Source organism: Aulonocara sp. 'chitande type north' Nkhata Bay, linkage group LG18, assembly GCF_057382095.1.
Source record: "Aulonocara sp. 'chitande type north' Nkhata Bay isolate Kocher_YH1m ecotype deep benthic linkage group LG18, A_spYH_male_GT1.1, whole genome shotgun sequence".
NCBI classification, from domain to species: domain Eukaryota; kingdom Metazoa; phylum Chordata; class Actinopteri; order Cichliformes; family Cichlidae; genus Aulonocara; species Aulonocara sp. 'chitande type north' Nkhata Bay.
This window is the reverse complement of record NC_141361.1, coordinates 24,130,662-24,153,373: the sequence shown is the minus strand read 5'-3', so window position 1 is coordinate 24,153,373 and position 22,712 is coordinate 24,130,662. Positions and strand designations below refer to the sequence as shown.

General features: G+C 41.1%; 2 protein-coding genes across 4 annotated transcripts; one reads left to right on the top strand and one right to left on the bottom strand.

The window, feature by feature from the left end:
* Positions 1-304: 304 nt before the first annotated feature.
* LOC147308613 (AP-2 complex subunit mu-A) lies at positions 305-12,251 on the top strand. Its single transcript, XM_086272453.1, has 13 exons — positions 305-484; positions 1,919-2,040; positions 6,701-6,966; positions 7,205-7,287; positions 7,581-7,586; positions 7,691-7,826; positions 8,304-8,448; positions 8,649-8,666; positions 9,179-9,298; positions 9,482-9,617; positions 9,806-9,903; positions 10,076-10,187; positions 10,420-12,251. The coding sequence occupies exons 2-13, from the start codon at positions 1,967-1,969 to the stop codon at positions 10,552-10,554; spliced, it is 1,329 nt and encodes a 442-aa protein (XP_086128579.1). The 5' UTR covers positions 305-484; positions 1,919-1,966; the 3' UTR covers positions 10,555-12,251.
* Positions 11,175-21,170, bottom strand: pcyt1aa (phosphate cytidylyltransferase 1A, choline a). 3 transcript variants are annotated; one of them, XM_086272452.1, is made up of 9 exons: positions 21,152-21,170; positions 16,889-17,002; positions 16,464-16,563; positions 16,204-16,320; positions 15,710-15,861; positions 15,438-15,516; positions 15,188-15,330; positions 14,908-15,096; positions 11,175-13,887 (listed from the first exon to the last, which is right to left on the bottom strand). In XM_086272452.1, the coding sequence occupies exons 2-9, from the start codon at positions 17,000-17,002 to the stop codon at positions 13,669-13,671; spliced, it is 1,113 nt and encodes a 370-aa protein (XP_086128578.1). In that variant the 5' UTR covers positions 21,152-21,170; the 3' UTR covers positions 11,175-13,668. The 3 variants fall into 3 exon arrangements, with proteins under 3 accessions (XP_086128578.1, XP_086128577.1, XP_086128576.1); XM_086272451.1 differs by lacking the exon at positions 21,152-21,170 and adding an exon at positions 20,724-21,135; XM_086272450.1 differs by lacking the exon at positions 21,152-21,170 and adding an exon at positions 17,823-17,888.
* Between the last annotated feature and the right edge of the window lie 1,542 nt (positions 21,171-22,712).

Sequence of the window (22,712 nt, the reverse complement as noted above, 5' to 3'; positions counted from 1 at the left end):
AAGTTGACTCTGCAGGACAGGGTAGAACAAGACCACCCATACTACCACCATGGAAAAAATAAACAAAATGCAATACTGTTTTTTTTTTTTCTTTCTTAAACTTCCTGGAGCCAATGAGAAATTGTCGATGTTTAACAAGTACAAATACATGTGAGCGCAATTCTAGCGCACTTTCCGGTTATTAAACATAACCATTATCTCCCGTAAAACGTGAAATGTTTTACGGAATAACTGGCCAGTAACCCATGTCGCTTATCGTATCGAGGCCTGGGTGCGGTTTACACATCTTTCCAGCCGCGCCTTTTCCTGTCACGGCGGAACGGCTGTGCGTAAGGACGGCGGGTCAGCTGACAGCTATCAGAGGACCAGGAGGAAGGAGCGGAATTAGCGGGCGTGTGAACTGGGAACCTACTGGATCCTGACATAAGCTATCCGAGGCCGAACGGAGAGGCAAAAGACTGGTGGCGTTCTTGAGAGAACTAGGGTAAGGTCACTAAAGACGAAAGGACTGCAGTTTTTTCGTTAATTAGGGTAACTGTAGTCCGGAAACCTTTACGCAAAGCCGGTGAAACGGTTTCATTCGTGAGCGATGCTAACGTAGCAACATTAGCCGCCGTGGCGCTAGCTAACATCAATCCATTAGCAGTAACTAGACTGATAACGGAAAGGACTCGTCTTTCCTTCAAATTAAAAGCAAGCAAGGGCCCCCTTGTTAATATCTCTTATTACGTTATATATTACCCAACATTGTTGAATAACCCGTGATGTATATTTGCATGGCTAACTCGTAAGTTGTCGATGATAGTTAATGGTTCTCTTTAAGGTCCCGTCAAATTGACTGGTTTTCTTTTGACCGGAAGTCCATTTAAAATTCTGCACGGCTCGACTCCGGTTCGCTGAATATCACCGCCAGCTAGCCCGCTATCGTGAGCTAAATTAGCTAGCTTATATCTCACTCGGTGTATTCTCCATCACTTCGATCTTAGTTGAAGGTCAAGCCTCTAACCACAGTCAAGCCACTTAATAATATTTAAGACAAAAAAAATGGTAGCTAACCGACCGCGCGGTGGCCGAGGGAAAAAATGAAAAATATGAAAAATGTATGAACGTTAGGAAATGGCCCGAGTGAGCAGACATCTTGACTTCGCCGATAAATGGGCGATTAAACCCCTCGGCTTCTGTGCGAGGTTTATTCTGTCACGACTCGGCGGTGCTTTAACGAGGAGATATTTTCTCACTTGCGGGCTTATATCTGTGCGGTGGTTTTCCTCTGAATGCTGTTGTGTGTGTAAATTGTCTGGATTCTATCTTCGAGGAATGTCAGGCATGTCCTTCATCCTCTGTTTTCCAGAATCTTCATTCTTTAAGGAGGGCACATTTCTGCAAGAATTAAATACCAAACGACAAAAATGTCTTTAGAATATTTTTGATGATATGTTTTAATTTTAGAATATAACCCGATTCGGACAACACATGTAAGACGACACTTTAGTTAGGCCATCAGATTTTTAGCTGGCTGTCTGGTGGCATCCGGCGTCAGATTGGTAGCTGCTAATCTCTCGTCAATAATCTTATTTACTTTAGAAGAAAACGGGGAACTGTCTGTGGTGAGAGTAGTTGCAGTGGTTTTTAGCCTGTACGGAGTAAATAATGTATGCATGTGTGCGTGTCTTACAGGAAAAATGAGTCACCACAGTGGTGCAGCTGCAGGATGTATCCATCTGGCTTTAGTGTGTGTGTGTGAGAGAGAGAGAGAGAGTGAGAAGGACAGAAAAAGCGGATGTGAGGGACAAATGCCTCTCTGTACTATTGCTTACTCCCTCACTTTTTCTTTTTTTTTTTTGCTGCTTTCACTTCTCTACTTCTCTTCCTCCTTTTCCTTCCCACATATCCTGTCTTCATTTCTGTCTTTTCTCAGGAGGGCTTTGGTTTCACCATGGCAGGTTGGGATTGAAGAGCAGCCACGATGATTGGAGGACTGTTCATCTACAACCACAAGGGGGAGGTCCTCATCTCCCGAGTTTACCGAGATGACATAGGGTATGTTCAATTGAGAGAAACCCTGCTCTAATGTTCCCAGATTTTGAGACACTCCAGATCACTGAGAAGGTCCTGATGCAGTGTGGGTGGAGAGCCTGCAGTTGATCCAGGATGAGAGAGGATTATGTCTCTTCTTGGCTAAGTTCACACGTGTCTTTCCTGTTGTTGACCAAATACAAACCTGCACCAGGATTAAATTTAGAGTAGTGTTACTGCCTCTGTGTAGTACTTTTTTTTTTTTTTAATAATCAAATGTGTATGTATGGATAAAAAAATATTTATTACAGACTTTGTTTATAAGTGACTAAATACAGAGAAGAATAATTGAGAGGGAAAAGTTATTCTTTTTCCATATTGTCTGAGGTAATCATTTGGTTCACTCAAGCTTATCCAACCACACCTTGTTTTTAAAAAGGTTAAGTGCAGCTGAGGGAAAAGCTTTTCCAAATTGATTCACTGTCGACTCTCCCTTGAAGACGCAAGTTATTAATTCTTACCATGTGGCAGAAAGGTAGAGAGAGGAAGCCTTCTTTTCCTCCCCATAAAGATTGCTTAATATCCTGTAGACATTCATTTACTAGTCAGTGATCACATATTTTAACTTTAAAGTCTTCAATCAAACAGAAGGTTACTCTCTGGGGTCAGGAAATGTCTTAAACCGAATGCATAATATCTGATGTGTGCTGAACTGAAATGTTCGCTGCTTATAACAATACATAAGGTCAGTTAAATCTAGCACATGTTAGGAAAACAAAAGCCATGAAGAAATTAGTGCTGTAGATTGCTTAAAAATCCTTAATTAATCCAAACATGGAGTCCCAATTTGAAATGTATTTTGCAAATTTTGTGGAAAACTGTTATACAGACATAAAGTGTGACTCTAGGCATATCAGGTCAGATCTGTTACTACTGCATAGCTCATTTGTGAGTTCATGTTCTCCCTCCTCAAACTTACTCTCTGTAAAATCACAGAAAGTAAGTTTGATTCTCATATTAGGGGTGGAACATATATACCAGGAAAAAAGTTTTTTTCTATGTGAAAGCCTTTACAAAGCAAATTGGATGACCATAACTTATCCTGGCTTAAAACAGCAGTTTTAAGCCAGTTGTAAAGAGAAACCTTTGACAGTATATTCACCACGTTGTAATAATGTCCATGAAGGTGTCAGGTTGCCTACATGGTTTCAAATGTGCCATGTAAGGGCTCTGCTTGGTAGCCAGAAGATTTGGCCACATCTCCTCCTTCTTCTTCTCAATTTAAACACCCTAGATAATACATGTAAAATTACGTCAGGCAGCCACAGTTGCCTGATCGTATATTTGTAACACAGTAGGAGATGGTCTGCTTGAAATGTGTTTTCGCTGTCCTACTCTGTTTGATTTCGGTAGCAATGCCTGGGTGATGCTCTTCATCCATCAGGCAGCATGCAGCACTTTGGTGTACAAATACACGCTCAGTTCTCACACCGGGCCACCTGGGATGACATATATTTTGTACTAAGAGCTGTTTAACGTCTGGTATGACTTGGCTGAGTGTTTGTAGTATCATATTTAGCTCTACAGAGTTAGACTGAGAAAGAGTCACCAATGAAAATAGCTAAATTTGCCTATTAAATTCTGTGTATTCACATTCATTGACTGTTTTGAAGTCCAAGTAGGCTCTTTTCCAGGACTGGCAGATCAGGCCCTTGTAGATTTACACAGTGAAGGTTGACAAGCTGTAGAGGGATAAGTGTATGAACTGATACACTCGTAATCTCCTGTTTTGGGGTGAAGAGATACATTTTTGACCTTTTTTAACATTTAATCTTAATTATTGAAGGCATGGTGACACCACAAACACAGTCGGGGAGAAAATGGGTTGAATAGCAAGCAGTGTGCTGCATTGCAGAACTGTTCATTATGACCTGTTGCCTCGAAAAACTGAGCCACTCAGACACCACTTAATGGTCTGAGTTGGCTTCATGCAGGGATCTGTATATTCATTCTGTGCTGTTTTTAGCAGGATCAGTAAAGTAATAGTTTTCTTTATTTTTCATGGTTGCTCCTTCCTTGTCAGCTGTAGCACAAACACAGCTGCTTGTTGTGCTTTCTGAAACGCAGCGCTGCGTGTCCTACAGAATGGCAGTGAATAAGGAAAGGTATTGACTTCGTATTACGCTTACAGGGGGGAAAAAGGCCGGAGAAAATTCTAATGTCATGTTCTTGCTTGCACATTTCGTCCTTTATCTTTGATGTGTGAACTCATCAGCATCGGTTGCTATTGGTGATCCTCACTGTTGCAGAATGCAGGGTAAACCAGACATGGTGCTTTGCTCAGTATTGTTGTTTTGACAGCTACATTATGAACTGAGTTTTTAGTTGAAGCTGTCATGCAACTTGGTTTTCTTGAAATAACAATTCGGTAATGCAGTGGCATAAATAATCTTTCACTTGCCATGCTGTTGTGTTGTAAAGCACTAGATTAAGGAGCAGTATGATACTGTTGACCTTTTCCCAACATATGCAGCTATAGTGATGGCATCATAATACCACCATGTTACTCACTCTGTCTACATGATGCACGAAAATGTCTCTTGTGCATTTTTGTCTCTCGTGTCCTTTTACTTCATTCGTGTCTCCTCTCTATCCTCTGTATCACCATTTTCCTCCATCTGTTCATCTTGGCCCCTGTAGGAATAGGTAAGAGATGCTCGAGCCTCTAAAGCATGACCTCTCCTTCTCATGGCCACCAATCAATGACCCCATGATCCCCTAAAGTGCATGCCCATTGACTCCACAGTCAGACTCCTGATACTTTCTCCAAGCATGAGTCACCCGTCATGCCATTACAGTGGTAAATAAACCGCCATATACTGAAATATAACAGCAAATCAGTCATAGCCAAAGAACTTGGCCACTTCAGTGAATAGTCTTGCTCACAGTCAGTTCTGCTGATGCCTAAGCATGTAGTCTGAGCATGATTAGATAGTCCTCTGATCCTTTGCCCTAATTATTGTTTTTTTCTTCCCTTCAGATAAATTGAACAAATCATTTTAAATAATCTAATGGCATTTTTGTAGATGTTACCAATGATTTTTGTGTATAAATTTTAATAGATGGAATGATTTAAATCTGAAGCTGATCTAATAAGGTGGAACGTCTAGTTAATAGCTGCTGTTCAATACACTGTGATCTGGGTGAATTGACAGTTGATGTAATTGGAATTCGCTACATTTGAATTGCAAAAGTAGTCCTCCCCATTTTATTTCCTCAAACAGTGGATGGGGCATTTATGTACTTCAAATGCATAAGAAAGCAGAAATAAGACTGCCAAACACAGGCCTAACTCCCTCTGTTTGTTCAGTGCAACTGTCATGCTAAAACGCATTGTTCTCATGTGTTCCTGTTTGCCCCAGTAGTTATTACATTACACTGTGGTTATGGAAGTGAGTAGTGACTGGAGTTTCTATACATGGTTGTTTTTGTCAAATAGTAGGCTATTGCTCTGAGCACACGTATTTGTGTTAACACGCAGATGATGATTAAACCTGCTACCCACTGCACTCATGCTGTCACAGCTTTGCTTATTAAACATGAAATAAGTCATGAGGCAAAGTTAACATTAGCCAACAAACTTTTTTTTTTTAGCATCTACAATTGCAGACTTAGAATTTCTCCGACATGCCGCGTCAGTATGCCACAGTACATACTCGCATTTCTTATAACCCTTCCGCATTTAGAACGTTTTACAAACCCTTCATTCCTTAAGAGTTTTTTGTTTGGTTTTTTGTTGTTTAAGTGAAACATTTTCTTGTATATGCAGCAGCAACAAGACAAGATTGCGTTTAGTTATCATTCATTTATTTTTACATGGCCTGTATTTGACAGGCAGCTCTTAACCGCAGCGCTGGGCATCATTAGAGTTCAGCTTTTTATTTGGGGATATGCAAATATACTCAAATCGAACAACCTTCATGCTGTTGTACAGTAGAAAAGTAGAACATCAGTGTTTGAAAGGCTTATTTGCAATGTTGCCTGGTTAGGAGATACTCTCTTATCTACTTATTTTGGGGTTTGTAAAGGTGGGAGATCGTGGCTGGAAAAGGCCCTGAAGATGTTCCTGGGACAGTGGGATTTGCAAATTCTTGTCAGAACTTGCTGCATCCCTCATACAGAGCCCTGTCATCTATAAATCCATGTTAATCATGGTTGAGTTTCGGCAATAAGCTACAGTATACTTAATGTAGAATGCAATTCAGATTATTTTGCTCTTTTTTTCCTCTCTGCCTTAATAAAAAGACATTAAAACAAAGATCAGATTGTGCAAGATTAGCTGTGTGATTTAGTTAGTTTTTTTTTTTTGTTCCTATAAAGTTGAGTTAATTATGACATTGTTGCGTTGATGTCTCAGTTGTCTCTTCATGGTAATTATCCCACTTTACACAAAACAACACCAACTTAACATGCCCCCTTTCTGTTGGTTGAATGTGTTTGTGGTAACTGGTATCTATTCAATGAATATATATGTTCCTGAGGTATTAAGAAGTTGTTTGTTATGAGTCTGGGCTGAGCTTAACTTGTAGTTAAACTGCAGGAGTACTTTCACATGATGTCACACTGTTGTAAACAATTATCTCAACTTCCTCTCCTCTTTCTATCTTTCGTCCTTGCATCTTAGGCGTAATGCTGTGGATGCGTTCCGCGTGAACGTGATCCACGCCAGGCAGCAGGTTCGATCGCCGGTAACCAATATTGCCCGCACCAGTTTCTTCCACGTGAAGCGCTCCAACATCTGGTTGGCAGCCGTCACCAAGCAAAATGTCAACGCCGCCATGGTGTTTGAGTTCCTTTACAAAATGTGTGACGTCATGACCGCATACTTCGGCAAGATCAGCGAGGAGAACATCAAGAACAACTTTGTGCTCATCTATGAGCTGCTGGATGGTAGGTGATGACAAGCGCTCGTGTGAGAGATCAGTTAAATTTTCTAAATATGTACATATTTTTTTCTGTTATGGTAGAGTGTAAATAGTTTTATTTTTGGGAAAAGAGGTCACTGCTTTAGTCTGTTCACTATGTTTGTGTCCAGGTTAAAGTCAAGGCAGAGTCAACAGGTTGTGTTTGGCCCTACATGTCCTACTTTTCCCTTCTTACCCAACAAGCTATGTGTTTGTTCATACAGAGATCCTGGACTTTGGCTACCCCCAGAACTCAGAGACTGGGGCGCTGAAGACCTTCATAACCCAGCAGGGCATTAAGGGACAGGTCAGTATAAATGAATGCTCCCTCTCTGACAGAACAAGGGTTCACTCTCCATTTCCCAGACTGTCGGTGTCACAATATGAAACACTAGAAATGAAAAAGTGCATATCCACTTGTCATGTAGGAAAAATAAATAGAGGGTTAGCGGTTAATCAGTGTCACGATACTAAAATAAAATGTATAAAATGAAACTTGCTGACCACTGCTTTAAAATGTAAATAATTTTCTTCTTTTTGTTTGTTTGTTTTGTTTTTGTCTCATTGTTTTCCCTCAACTGCAACCTTTGGACACTTCAGCACCAGGTAACGGCATACTGAAAATGTGTTGATCCATGCTGATAATCTGAGCTGATGATCCCCTTTTGACTTTTGTTAGTAGTGATACATTTTCCCTCCCTGTTTCTCAGACAAAAGAGGAGCAGTCTCAGATCACCAGCCAGGTGACGGGGCAGATTGGCTGGCGTCGCGAGGGCATCAAGTATCGCCGCAATGAGCTCTTCCTGGATGTACTGGAAAGCGTTAACCTGCTTATGTCACCACAAGGTGCGTTTATGGCGCCTTTAGAAAAAGTGAAAATGAAAATAAAGTGTGCACTGTCTTTCTGTAAATTTCTCGTTCAAATCATGCAAATTCAAAACAATAAAGCAGATTTTTGTTTTTGTCTTCTTGTCTCATATCAGACATTTTTCCCCAGCAGCAGTAGGTATTAACGTTTACAGTTGCAACTCATGATTGAGATGATTATGGGTGTCTCAGTTACAAATTTCCAAAACATGGGTCCTTATGTTTACAACGATTACTCAGAAAACATGTTTAGAGGTTCTACTGTTGTCTTGGAAATGCATGTATTTTATTTTGAAAGTGATAAATTCTAAACTTGTGATAACACTGCTACTTGTTTTCATACTTGAGACATAAATTTCTAAGTAAGAGTTTAATATTGAGCAGCATTAGATCCCACAAATAAAACAGTTTGAGCTTCATGTGATGTCTTTGCCTAACATAAGCATTCCCATACAGGGCAGGTCCTGAGTGCTCACGTGTCCGGCCGAGTCGTGATGAAGAGCTACCTGAGTGGAATGCCCGAGTGCAAATTTGGCATGAACGACAAGATCGTCATCGACAAGCAGGGCAAGGGAGGAGCTTCTGATGATGCAGGGAAGAGGTGAGTGATATGCATTTTATTTTTAAAACCACAACAGGAAATGTCATTGTCCAAGTTTTAAAAGCCCTAAGTTATGCTTGTCTGTGTTAATATTGTCTTGCTTGCAACGACACAGGGTTTACAATTTCTTTTTCGTTTTTCTTTCCTTTGGATGCATCTCTTTCTTTCCCTCTCTTTCTTTTCTATGTGCTGTACCTCAGTGATTTAGGGGGAGGAAGGTACTGTACTGACAAGTGTCCTCACCCTCTGCCACCTCAACGCACACTCACACCAGCTCCCGTCTCATCTCAGCCCTTTAGCAAATTAAGAATTTGTACATCTCATGCACTGTTGCTCCCCACACAGTCAACACAAACAAAACACGTCTTTAACTTTTGAGTGTGCTGCCTGGTGGTTGCTTTCCCTCTTTTGGTAGAATTGTTTGTTTGTTTGTTTTTTGCACCCACACCTACCTGCTTGACATCTAATCCTTTACCCAAACACCTAACAGTGACTGATTTGTTTTAAGTGCAGAATAATGACATTAACCTCAACCAGGTGCACATGTCTTGGTACTAAGCAGTTGTGTCCCTTTGTGTAGTCATATGATAAACCTTAATTGAGGGAAAGTTGTAGTTTTAGCTTTTGGAGACTGGGACCTTTTTTTGTTTTTCCTGTACGTTTTTAGTAGTAAACAGGTGGACTGTTCTTTCATCTCATGTGGTGTCTGATGTGTTTTCTTTCCTGGTAGTGGGAAGCAGTCCATAGCCATCGATGACTGCACCTTCCACCAGTGTGTGCGCCTCAGTAAGTTTGACTCTGAGCGTAGCATCAGCTTCATCCCCCCTGATGGAGAGTATGAGCTTATGAGGTCAGTAGATGAAAATTTTCTTTCTTTTTTAGCTTCTTTTTTATTGTGAAGCCATGAGAAATTGTTTGGCTCTAATGACATTAAAAGCATCATTAATTGGCATGGATGAACACTGAAGATACTGACTAGGCTTGTTTCTGCTTTACTAATTTACACCGTTTCTTCTCATGCTATTTCTTGCAGATATCGCACTACAAAGGACATCATCCTGCCGTTCCGAGTTATTCCTCTAGTCAGGGAGGTGGGCCGCACCAAACTGGAGGTGAAAGTGGTCATCAAGTCCAACTTCAAACCATCACTGCTGGCTCAGAAGATTGAGGTCAGCTGTTTTTTTTATTTTTTGTTTTTTTTCATGTTACACTCAACATGTAGCGTTTTACTCAGAAATGCAGAAGATGTTAGGAAAATACGTTTTAAATTCTAAGAACTTAAATCAGAGAAAATGTGCAGTTATGGGTCAAAAGTTTACCTGCTCTAATTATTTATTGTTTTATCGTCGCTCCTCAGGTGCGTATCCCAACACCCCTCAATACTAGCGGTGTGCAGGTGATTTGTATGAAAGGAAAAGCCAAGTACAAGGCCAGTGAGAACGCCATTGTCTGGAAGTGAGTATCAACTTTGCTGCACATGGGAAAAGCAAATTTGCTTTTATGTTCTCTGAAAAGTTGATGATTAACAACCTCATATATTTTCTTTGTTTTTCCTTTTTTCCCTCTGCATTTTCACTCCAAAAAAAAAAAAAAAAAATGTCTCACATCTCTCTCTGTGCTTGTTTAGGATCAAACGGATGGCTGGGATGAAGGAGTCTCAGATCAGTGCAGAGATTGAGCTTCTGCCAACCAACGATAAGAAGAAATGGGCCAGGCCTCCCATCTCTATGAACTTTGAGGTGAGATTGCTCACTGGAGTGGCGCATGAGCCTTACTTTTCTGAATGCTAAGTGGACCTTATTATAGAGCTGCTAGCCATAAAAATGGACTTTGGATTAAATCCTACTATCTTCCATGCAAATCACTTCCTGCTTACTATTTCCACATAAATACACTTCCTGTTGCAAGAACCCGCGACCTACACCTTGCATGTTTTGGCACGTTTGTAACATTCCTCCTTTGTCCCTGCAGGTTCCTTTTGCGCCATCCGGCCTGAAGGTGCGCTACTTGAAGGTGTTTGAGTCCAAGCTCAACTACAGTGACCATGATGTCATCAAATGGGTGCGGTACATCGGCCGCTCTGGAATCTATGAAACCCGCTGCTAAAGTTGTACCTCCCCCCTGCCAGGCAGCAAACTCACCACTTCCCCTCCCATCTATCCTGTTAAGATTTTTTTTTTCCCCCCCTCCTTTTCCTTCCTCTTCCTCCCACAACCCTTATCACTTCTCTCTCACCCCCTCCCACCTCTCCCTAACTAGGTGTTGAAGATTGAAATTTACATTGTCAAAGAAAAAAAAAGTAAATATGTTATAATGCACAGATATATGCAAAATGTGAACCATTGTATCGTATATATCTCGTTGTGATGAGTAAACATGAACCAGCCGGTGTCTGAAAGAAAAAGACGAGTGATGCGGGAGTGTCCGGGGGAGCGAACTAGAGGCTTGAAGGGTCCCCCCCCTCCTTCCCCCCCTGTTGTGTTTATTCAGTGTTATTGTTCCACTATCTACTCAACACTTAGAAGTCCCAAATCTTCGAGTTATCCCTGCTAAGATGATTAGTAGCTGTTGTGGTTTAAAATGAATCCTGATGTAGTTCCTGTATACAAACGTCTCTCAGTAGAATCTACCCTTTTGAATGAATTGACTGATATGTGATCCGTGCTTTCAGGAGTGCTCATTCGGATCTCAAAAGCAGGCAGAGCAGAAATGATGATGTGCAAGCCTTTTGTTTTTTTGATAGATTTCCCTGGTATTTTTCCACTACTTCTCCCTCACTTTTTTCCCTGGCATTCAGTCAGTGAAGTTAAAACATAAGGGAACATTCCAGACAGTTTTTAAGCTTGACCATCATCATGATAAGCAAGTCGTGACCCAAATTCACACCCAAATTTAACTTTGGCACACTTGGTTTTCTTTGGGATTCAAAGACGAGGCCCTAGACGTGTTTGCAGTGAGGTGAGGTCTCCCCCTGGCGTTTGCTTTGCACCTGTCTGCTTCTTCATGTTTGTAGCCCTGGTGACCGTTCTGTCCAATTAAATCTGACTCTGTAACCAAACCCACCTGTTTGTTTTCATTTGATGTTATTTTAGGCTGTCTGAATTCTATTGTACCAGTTTCCTTTTCTCATTGTTTGAAATAAGGATGTGCTTCTTTGTGGGAACAGCAGATTTTGTAACAGGAGCAGGTTTGGTTTTTCAATGCAGGTTATATACAATGCCAAAGAATCCAGTTAACATGGAAAATACTGAAAGACAAATGATGGCTCATGATCCAGAAATGCTTTGGCCAACAATTTTAATACATTTTTACTGCCTTGCTCTTTCTCTACATACAGGACATAAAACAAAATTGCCCCAAACAGCAAAATAACACGATTAAAAACACTTCCTGTTAAAACATTTACATGCCTCTTATTAATAGTGGCTATTATTGGCTTGGCTTGCCACTCGAGCCTCCACCACCTTGTAGGTGGATTTGCTCTTAATGAGAAGTTCACTGATTTTATTTTTTTTAATGGAAAAGCTTCCAGAAGAAACAAAGCGAGGCTTCCCAAAACTAGCTCAGCACCAAAGACTAGGCTGGATTTCCTCAAGGAATAATGCAGGGTGAGTACTCAAGTCCTGTTCAGCTGTTTCCCTCAAGTTCCAATTAAGATTTCACCCACAACAAGCCTAGAGCATATCAATCGACATCTGTCAACATTTATATTAGCGTCATCTTAACAGTATTGCGTTACATCTTCAGATATCCTGTGATGTTTCAGTCACAGTTACAGAGGAGGGGAGGGGAAAAAAAACAAACACGATTTATCCCCAAAGATACAGGACATAACACACACACAGAGGCTGGACTTAAATATTTGAGCAAGTCACATTGCTTCAGTGCAGGGACAATGGCTCTGTTTAGAAAGGAAACCTTATGCCCATACTTTGTGCTCGTCTTCGGAAACAATCAGTTCAGGGAGGGAGGTAGCTACATAAGTGTGGTGCACACAAGCCCAGCCTTAAGTTTTAATGATTTGCTGTGTTAGTGTGCTTCCCATTAGGAGGCTTTATTCAGCAAAGAAACCTGTTTTGTGCTTATGAATACTTATTTGTAAAGATGGGCAACCAGACTGTTGTGTATTTTACTTTTTCCACCGCTGCTCATGTTGATTATCTGCTCAAAATGAAGCAGCACAGGTGAAAAACAAAATCTACAAAAATAAGCATTTAAGTATCTACATCAACATCTAAACTGTTGCTGTTCCTCTGTTTACGCCACTGAAAGGCGTCTAGTCCCAAACTAGTCTTTCAAAGACCGATTTCCCGTCTGCAGACACGATTTAAAAGCAAATTTATTACTATATGCATTAAAGTCGTAGCTTACACCAGATCTGTAAACAGGTGGCAAATATTGACAGAACACGTTTCAAACATGCCAATTTAAGAGCTTTGACACACGAACATGCGCATACACTGACAAAAACAGGCCCAATTGCAGGCAGGCGCGCGCGCGCACACACACACACACACACACACACACACATTGGAAAAACGCTGCTGTTTAGTAGAACAAGTGTACTCTCAGATTCAGCTCACACAGGATCTGGAGTTTCCTGGTTATTTTAACAATGAGAAATAAAAAAAAGAGCCAGGTCTTTGTTTTGTTAGTATGAGCAGAATATAAATTGCCCCGTTGCATGAGCCAGGGCACGTAAAACTTCAATTAATTGACCTGCTCTGACAACCTGCAGCCCGAGATACCCAACAGTGTCTTCGTGATTCCTCGGCTGACCTTTCCGACACCGAATTTGGTGTCAAAGCCATGGCGGGGGGACCCACTCCTAATGCAATACAATGCTAACCTTAATAATACCGTGGTAGACGAGTGCACCGCGTGAAATATCTGTGACAGTGAGTGACTAAAAAAACAACACAAAAAAAACCCCAACGCAAACAAAGTGAAAGATAAATGAAACTTACCTGTAAAGAACTCAAGTGACTACAGCCATAATTTTAACTGATCCTTACACAGGAACAAATAGGATAAAATTGGCCGTTTAAAAAAAAAACAAAACCTGGCTGTTTTAATGACAGTGAAGTCCTAAAGGTCAAAGTAAAACCATAAAACAAAAAGACATTTAAAGCAGGAGCTCAATGAAATTCACGCTACTCGACAGTGCTACCAGTTTAGTAGAGCTGACTGCGACCTGACAGCAGAGAGCGCGAACGAAGTCTAGTTCTCGTCGTCTTCGTCGTCGTCGTCCTCGCTGATGAGGTATCCGCGGGCCCCACTGTGATGGGGAGGTGAGGGGGGCGGGGAGGTCTTGGAGAAGAAGGGGAGACGGAAGGTGGGAGAGGGAGAGCGCTCCTCGCGGGTGGGGCTGCTGCTGGGGCTTTGTCTGGGACTGATGGCCTGCAACATGCGGCCACGTCCTTCCTTCAGCATGTGTTTCTGTGGAGGCGAGACAAAGGCGGGAACAGATGAGCTGGTGATCAAATCAGCTGAATGCAGGAATAATGTGCTGTGCCGTGTGATTTTAAGTCAGTGTGAGTTTTCTACATACAGTGGTAACAAAAACACAGAGTACACATGGTCCAGCTGACGGCTTTTTTCATTGTTACAAGTTTATATCTCTGCTTTAAATCCCAGACACTATCAAAAAACACTAAGACTGCATTTCATTTCTACAGTACCATCATGTCACATATGGGAAGACGTGTGTTTTGGGACTCCGACCTGATATCAGAACTATGAGCTGAAAACTTAGATTTAAAAGTCCCAGGCAAGATCTTGGCCGAGACAAGTGAAAATAAGTTTGGATCTTTGCCTGCCTGTGAGTTCAAACAACTGAAGGACAAAATTAAATGTTCCGATTTGTAGATCACACATATTATGCACAATGGAATTAACCGACTGAGCTAATAACCTAAAATAAAGATAAAAGACATCAATGACTTAACCATCCCCTGGTAACCTCTAGTCGCTAAGGAAAAATGTGTAATCCCGACCAGTTGGCAACTGATGTTGGTGATGCATAAGATGAGCCCTATTGTTCATAGTATTCAGAGAGTATTTACATTTATTTATTAAAATACTGATATTTTGTGTCCCTGTATCAAAACAATACCACGTCACTGTGAGCGGCTGCACAGCAGACACTTGCAAAAGTTGCATTTTCCCCTCACATTGGTGGTTCCTACATTGTCAGTAACTGGTCTACAGTCCTGTGTGACTGAAGCCTACTATCACAAAGTCATGTTATTTTAGTCTTCACCATTTCTACCGTGTTTATGCTTTGTTCATTTACACCAACAATACTCTCACCTCGCAGATGTGTGCATCACTGGCTATAAAGCCTTTCTTTCAAGTGAAAAAGTCTCCCAGACGTTTAACATTGCCAAAAAGCACATGTTTCCAATCAAATTCCTCATTAAATAGTGTTTAAAGACCAAACAAAACCAGCATCCTCACCAAGGCTCCCTCAGGGCCAAACATCTGCAGGAAGTTTCCAATAAACTCCCTGGACTTCTCTTCCCATTTCTGAATCAGGTCGATGCTCTTCTCCTCCACCTTCTGGACAAACTCCTTGCTCTTCTCCTCTACGTCACGCACCTTCTTCTTCACCTTGTCCACGCGTTCCTGGAGATGGTACTTCTTCTCCTGTTAAGGGTGCACGTGACAAAGGAGACAGGTTAACGAACACATCCACTGTCTGTTTAACGTCCGGTTAGAGCAAAGCAAAGTTTCGTACATTGATGAAGCTGACGTTGAGCTCCTTGGCTGTGTACCCTCGCTGCAGGTTGCGCCTGACATATACATCATAGTCGCGGACTATGCGAGTGATGATGTCAGAGGTGGAGATGCCCTCTGTCCGCTGGGTGGGTGCAAACATACCTAAAGAAAGCAGAAAAAGCTGTAGCGATAAGAGTTTCTGGACTTATCCAATTTGATCCTTGTTGACTGCATACCACATTCCTAATCTCCATTATGCTGTTGCTCACCAGCTTCTTTAATGTGCTTGTAAACATCATCACTGCCCGCTGAGGAGTATGGGATGTCGTCGTGGGCCACGAAGTCAATCTGGAGAGGTCATTACAAGCAACACAGATAAACAAAGGGGAGATTCAGATCTACAAGCTGTACAAAAATAAAACAAACAAAACAGTAGGGAAAAAGTTAGCACTATAAAAATGTCTACAGTCTAACTCCAAGTTCTGAGTGAAGGGACTGAAAGTTTCTAGTCGTGGTTTTTAATTCTGTGTCATGTACTCACACGATGTTTTGCAAGAAACTCCGGCGTTAACGTCCAGGGGGCGTTTCGCACTACTTCATCCACATAGCGGCAATGTCTGATAGCATCATATCGCTCATCCTCGTTCATCACTGTGAAGCCCTTGTACTTGTGAGTCAGGTCATCGCTGCACACTGACAGGAAATATTTAAAGAAGTGAAAATTTAAAGTTTCTCCACAAAAAAAAGAGGCTTTGAAAAACTGATTTAAACAGAAGGGAAAGCCATAGAGACAGAAAATACTCAAACACTTCAGCTGAGGGATTTACTGTGACTAAAGTTCAAGGAGCATCATGTAACAATCTCTGATTGCATTGCCATTAAAAACACCACCGCACTGTTTGTTCTTATTTTATTAGACAGTTGGGAACAGAATGTGACGTACGCTCACAGAGCATAAAAACGAAACGCTGAAAGAATATCCAGCTGTTGAACAACATCCAGCAGCTGAGAGCAGCAACACACACTCAAGCTTACCTCCAACAATGAGATGTGTATTTGGGAAGAGGCATTTAGCCTGCATGAGGGCTCTGGCGTGACCTGAGTGGAAAAGATCAAAGATGCCATCTGCATAGACCCTCACAGGTCTTTCAGCTGGACGAACAAATGAGATAAGATATTAGGAGGTGGACAGAGAGAATCAAATGGTTTCATTTTGACCACATCTGTGAATTTACTTAAGACTGTGGCACCAGAGAGGCAATCAAAGTGTGAGAGATTTAAGCTTTCAGACTCACGTGGTGTTCCCCTCTTGGCCTCTTCCATGCTGACTCTTTTGTAAGCTTTACTATCAGCTGGCTCTAGCTCATCTGCAAAGGGTACAGGGTGCCTGAGCCCCTGAAAGAGACATTGGAGGAGAATGAGATGATATAAAGGATGAATTGTGCATTTTTGTTTTTTATTTAAATGAATTTCCTCACAAATACTAGAAAAACTGTCGTCATATCTTTAAAATGATGTAATTGCTCTTTCCTGGACTCTTACAGCATAAACTGATGTGGACATCAAGGGTGAACGGATGACATTTCCTCAGCAAACATCAGCTGATATCTCACACTGCAGTATTATTGCTTGGGGCTCTTTGCATTGGTGTGCACTTTGTACAGCATTACGCACAAAGATTGCACAGCAAATACGGTGCTGTTAAAGCACAAAGACTCACCACAGTACACCTGGGGATTTTCCCAAACCGTTCACCCTCCTCGGCCTCCCCATTGGAGCCATCTCTTCTTCTCTTTCTTGACAGCAGCAGTGTGCTGGAACTTTGGGCCTCCATCTGGGTCAAAGGTTAAGACAAGTGCAATTTAAACACCCCACACTTCACATTCAACTCTTTTCCATGTCCTAGGTTAATTAGTAACTAGAGCAGGGCGATATGACCAAAAATATTTATCACGATATACATTTGAAAATTTGCAATAACGATATAACTGACGATAATTGACGCTAGACAAAATACTTTACAACTCCTTAACTTTATTAGTGCAAAAAAAAAAAACAACCCATCAATGTTTTTTCACTTAAACAAGCAGCTTTTTTTTAAGTGCATTAAAGTTATATAAAAAATTAACAGTGCAAATGCAAATTCCTTGCTGACAGCTTAACCAAAAGGCATTTCCAGTGGAAATTGGCCGACATATCCTGAGCATAACCATGTATAATATCCAAAAAACTTAAAACGAGTGTTATACACACAATACGTTAATATTATGTTGAAGCAAAGTACGTATCACTCGGCGAGGCGCCTGACTACGGTAGCCGTAATGCTCTGACAATCATCGAGCATTGCACCTTCATAGCTTAGCAAAGTCGTACTGAAACATTTGACAGATTTTCGAGCGCCGTGTAACACATAAAATCGTTTCGAGGTCAGTAAACACAACCAGAATTCATACAGAAGGCACACGGGATTATAAAGGGCACTGTCGATTTTCAGAAAAATCAAAGGATTGATTGAGTGTGCTGTATTTTCCAAAAAACACGGTAATAACGACGGCCCGCTAGCATGCGCTACCAAAAATAGTGCTTTGTTGTGTATCTGACGGATGAAAGCTAAGCCAGTTCCACACCACTGAAGTTGCAGCATTTTTACAAACCAATTCTGGTTCATCAGTTTCATTTAACGATCCACTTTCGCCCTTCTCATTCTGCATCGCCGCCATGTGCGTATGTAAACAAAGGCACTGCGCATGCGCGTTTTACCCATATTCTATCGCGATATTTGATTTTCTTATCGTTGCCCAACATTACACCGGTATTACCGTGAACGTTATGATATAGCCCAGCCCTATTAGTAACACTTTATGTTGGGGGTAGGAACTGTATTACATAATTAAAGCACACAAGCACACTCAAAATATAATATACAGCACGGACAGACTGTAAATTTATACAGCTGTCGTGTTATGACAGGTGATATATGCCGAGTCACCTTTGACCCAGAAACCGGGAGAACACAGTATGAACCACCATGACAGATTCTCACGTCCATAGAGATACAGGTCAAGTGAAAATCAAGCAAACACCACCTGTTCCAACATACCATAGTTAATTCCTAAACATACAGAACATTAACCCCATTCAGCCTTTACATCTGATGCCTCGTGTGAGACCAAGTTAGCCTCGCATGTGGGAACATTAAACCCAGCCCCGTTTCTCCAGTGTCAGCAGGTCACCACAAGTAGGCGTATTTTTATACTCTATGCTGATAGACTTCAGCTGACTTTGTGATACACATAAGAGCCTGCTGGATGCCTTTCCACAACTTTATGGCACAGCCTGAGATATTTGGAGGAAGCTATAAAGGAATACTTCTTGCAAAGATGAATAATCCCCTCTTGAGACTTCGGTCGGCTTCTCTTATCAAACCAACAAGCTCACATTATAAAAGTTATTAAACATTAGAAATGCTTGCTTTCAAAAATGATTAACGAATAATCCATAGCCAAAATGACAACCGAATACGTGTATGTTCATTAATCAACCATGCAGAAGAGAACAAATATGGGAAGGTCTTGTGTTTGTATCTTGTCTGCAGTGTGTCTGTGCCCTTGTAACAAAAAAAAGAGACTCTTTAGCATCACATGACATTTAGCTTCACGACTCATTCAAAACAAAGACGTTCCAACCACCCCGACAGTCAGAATATGGAAAAAAGTCAAGTCTATAATCTAAGTGTGCTAGTGTTATGGGTGGAAGCTCTGCCTCATTCCACACATTCCATCAAACCACACATCATTAAAGTGGATATTCAGATTTTATGATTAACCGTGGCACTTCCTTAAAGGAGACATACTCAGATATCCAGCTCCATATTATTATTAAACTAGAGTAGATGTGCATTGTTTATAGTTTAGGATAATCCCAATTTATCCTTTTACTTAACACTAGTTGTGTCTTAAACAAGTTTTTATCTGTTCTCCCTTTATGACCACTTTTATGTCAAATTCATCTAACAAATTCATGCAGACAACACCAAAACTTAAAAAACCTGATGCTTTATTGCATATATTTATTTCACCCGTCATATTTCACACACTGTTCAAGTACATATCATGTTTTCGCTGTTTTGTTTTTACAGTTGTGTGTACTTTTCTTTTTAAGTTTTAATAGTGATCTATTTTGCTGTGTCATGAAAAGCACTTCACAACTATGTTTTTGGAAAGTGATATATGAATAAAGTTCAACATTGGTATCCAGATTTGAGAGCATTAACAACTGACCTAATTATCTGAAAGTTTTACAATAAATTTAGAAGAAATGGAAAAGCAAAAGAAAAGGTTTCTTTTAACTTGTGATTAGGTCATAATAGCCCCCGGCTGGACATCTGCTGCTGTGTCAGTTATGAAACTGTGACTCAGTACAATGAGTGAAGGACATGGCAGCTCAACATTCCTGGTGGTGACAGCTACCTGATCCAACACTGGGCACTTGCACAAACGCCCCCCTCCTGCCAGCTGAACACTGGGACTGAGAAGTCCTACAGGGCTCCCACACAGTGACAGAGAAGATTTAGATGAAGAGCGCATGTCATCGTCACTGAAACTGACTGCTATAATAAGAACGCAACAAAGGGACCAGTGCCAAACACTGTGTGAATAAGTGCTGTGCAAATGAGGTACACGATCAAACCTGTAAAACGATTAAATAACACAATGCTTCTCAGCAAATCCAAGAAAACAATATAATGTATTAAACTTGTAGTGATTACCTTAACCCTATAAGTTTAGCCTTCTAGCCTTTTATTTATTTAAACTTTATTCAAATTGTATTTTATTGCTTTGTCCAGCACTTTGGTCAGCGGTTGCTCTTTTTGTAACTGCTTTATAAATACTTGGCTAGCCTAGTACAGAATCATCTTTATTTCTCTTTACGTTCTCAAAGCTAAAAGAGACTTTTCGATATCTTTCTTAAGCCAACTATCAGGCTTAAACCTGCATATCTTCCAGAAACACATCAAAAACTGAAATGAGACACTGACTGCAGCACTGTTCCACAAATGACTCAAATGATTAATCATTGATTACAGGAAGTTACCTGTTCAAATTCGGGTCAAATCTAAGAATAGTAACTGTGTGCACATCCAACGCTGTCTTCGCTCGTACAGTAAGGTTTAAACACAGAAGTTACTCGGCCCTGGCCCGGCCCGGCTCACTAAAGGTCCTCCGACCACACTTTGAAATCCACACAGCATTTAACACAATGTTCCCAATGTCTAGTATCCCTGGGAAGTTATAATGCTGTTCAGTAAGGCTGCAAACACATGCAAAGTTGACACAGAGAGTGCAACAGGCATCTAACCTCAACTATTGACAGGAGAGACACCAACAGCTGACAAAGGGCTTGGTGATAATAGTTGTGAAGTACAGCAGTAAAAAAAAATTCGCTGTGCCGACTTTTTCGCCTCTCACTGAAATTCCCAACCTCACTAGGCTAAAAATCCCGGCTCGCAACATTAGCTAACGTCAGGTATCTGTTTGAAGTTTCTGCTTGCTTACCTTTCGCTGTTTTTTTTTCGGAATGCTGCCTTGCACGAGTGGGCGGCTTCCTACCCTCGCAGTGCCAGCAGGCTAGCTGGCTGAAAGCAAGAAAGCTAGCTAACGCTGCTAGCCACCCTCAGTTGCTAGTTACCAATCTACCTTTTAAAGTTGGCCGCCTATTAGCTAACTTTAGCCGTTAGCTCGCTAGTTCGCTAGCACAAGTGACAACGGTAAAGATGAACAATCCTGTGCGTCCAACGTCCCAGTATTTTCTGTGTCGCTGTCAAAATACCGCATCAACCAGAAGGACAGACAAATTCTCAGCAGTGACAGCCTGTACTACAAGGCTGACAGGTCAACAACACAGGAACTACAAAACTTGGACATCCTTAAAGGAACTGGTACAACAACGGGCGCTTCCGTGACTGTACTCGACTGCCACCTACTGGAATTATTCTTCTACTTCTTCTTTTTCTGGTGTTTGCCAGCAGCTGGCATCGTTTTGCGTTGCATCGCTCCTTCTATATCTTTAGTTTGTCATTGTCCTTTCGTTCTAAGTCGTCCTAATGAGAAGATCCCTTTCAATAAATAACATTCTCCTTCTCTCTGTTGTGTCCCACACATAAGCATAATGTATAACCCTAAACTTTGCATGTCTCTTATCAGCTCTCTTGCTTTGTAAAACTTCTTGCACAAGATTAAGACATTGCACACTTTCTCTTTCCTGATTACAACAACCAGCAGGATGCTTTCCTGCAGTAAAAAATGTTCAGTGTAAATGACTGCGTCCTGTTCTCAGCCTACAAGCGATCTCTTGTTCTTTCCGATTAGAGTTCCTGCTTCTTATCTCTCCCACCTTCTTCTGTAACTTCAGCTATTTATCTACACATCTCTCCAATGACTTTGACAGTTTTATATGAATGTGTGTTTTCTTTGCTATTCACAAATTAGCAGGCGAACATTTTATTCTTTGTTTTGCTTAAGTGTGATCTGCACTGTCATACTACCCTGGTTATATGCTTACACAATTTCCTACTTACCCTCTTACTCAAGTAAATAAAGCATTGTCACAGTATAAAACCCTCCCAGCAAGATAGGTTACCATGATGAGTCACAAGGACCAGTACATTATACAACACAGACATCACTGGTATTATCTTTAGACCTCGCCTTTTCATTCTCTAACAATATAAATTTATTCTTACATCATGTTGATATGCTTAATTATCAAGACTGTTGCTGGCATGTGACTAATGTGGTAGTGACTGTCTGGATCTATGCAGGGCATACTGTAACTATGACAATCTAATCAGCTTAGATATTCACTGATTTACTATAGAAAGGCTTAAAAGATCTGTGTACTGAACACAGTCCTATTCTGGTAAGTAATTTATAACCACCACTGAACAGTATTTTTTTAGCTCTATGTGGGCTGAGTAATGGTGACTGTGGGGGGTCATTGGTGCAAGATTTTTTATTTTATTCAACGGTTGCAAATTTCTTCCTGCATCAGAAAATTTGGTAATGATTACAGTCAAGCTGGCCTCAAAGTACGAAAGATATGGCACATTACATTGGGTGCTTTATCCCCATTTATGCCAGGTTTTGGACTAGTGTAGTTGGGGACTGATCCTCTTATGTCCAGTAGAGAGCTCCAGAGACAATGTGTAATTTCCACAATAACCTTAAACACATGATACCTTGAAGAAAGTGCTGAAGTTGTGCAATGAAACTGTTTGACTTGAAGTAAAAGGTACAGAGTGGATTGTGCTGTGTTATACTGCGTGTAAAATCCTTCAAGTAGTGGGAAGAATTAAGGTGCCTAAGGGGCATTAAAGTTAGAGAAAGGGTGGGGGCAGGGCAGGACACTAAGGTGAAGATGGATTAGGCCAGTGACTCTGCAGTAAGCAGCCACTGCTTTTTCTTACATCTGAACCATCTTGTTTAGTTAAAAAATACATGTTTCCTGCCCAGCTTACACCCTCTGCAAAACAGACTGATTTATGT

Excerpts from the sequence above, each read along its gene's own strand:
- LOC147308613 (XM_086272453.1), top strand. The coding sequence starts at position 1,967 with ATGATTGGAGGACTGTTCATCTACAACCACAAGGGGGAGGTCCTCATC. Across the intron at positions 2,041-6,700 it reads GTTTACCGAGATGACATAGG|GCGTAATGCTGTGGATGCGT; the intron begins GTATGTTCAATT and ends CTTGCATCTTAG. Across the intron at positions 9,299-9,481 it reads GGAGAGTATGAGCTTATGAG|ATATCGCACTACAAAGGACA; the intron begins GTCAGTAGATGA and ends TATTTCTTGCAG.
- pcyt1aa (XM_086272450.1), bottom strand. The coding sequence starts at position 17,888 with ATGGCGGCGATGCAGAATGAGAAGGGCGAAAGTGGATCGTTAAATGAA. Across the intron at positions 15,517-15,709 it reads AGTTTCTTGCAAAACATCGT|ATTGACTTCGTGGCCCACGA; the intron begins GTGAGTACATGA and ends TGACCTCTCCAG. Across the intron at positions 15,097-15,187 it reads TCAACGTCAGCTTCATCAAT|GAGAAGAAGTACCATCTCCA; the intron begins GTACGAAACTTT and ends CACCCTTAACAG.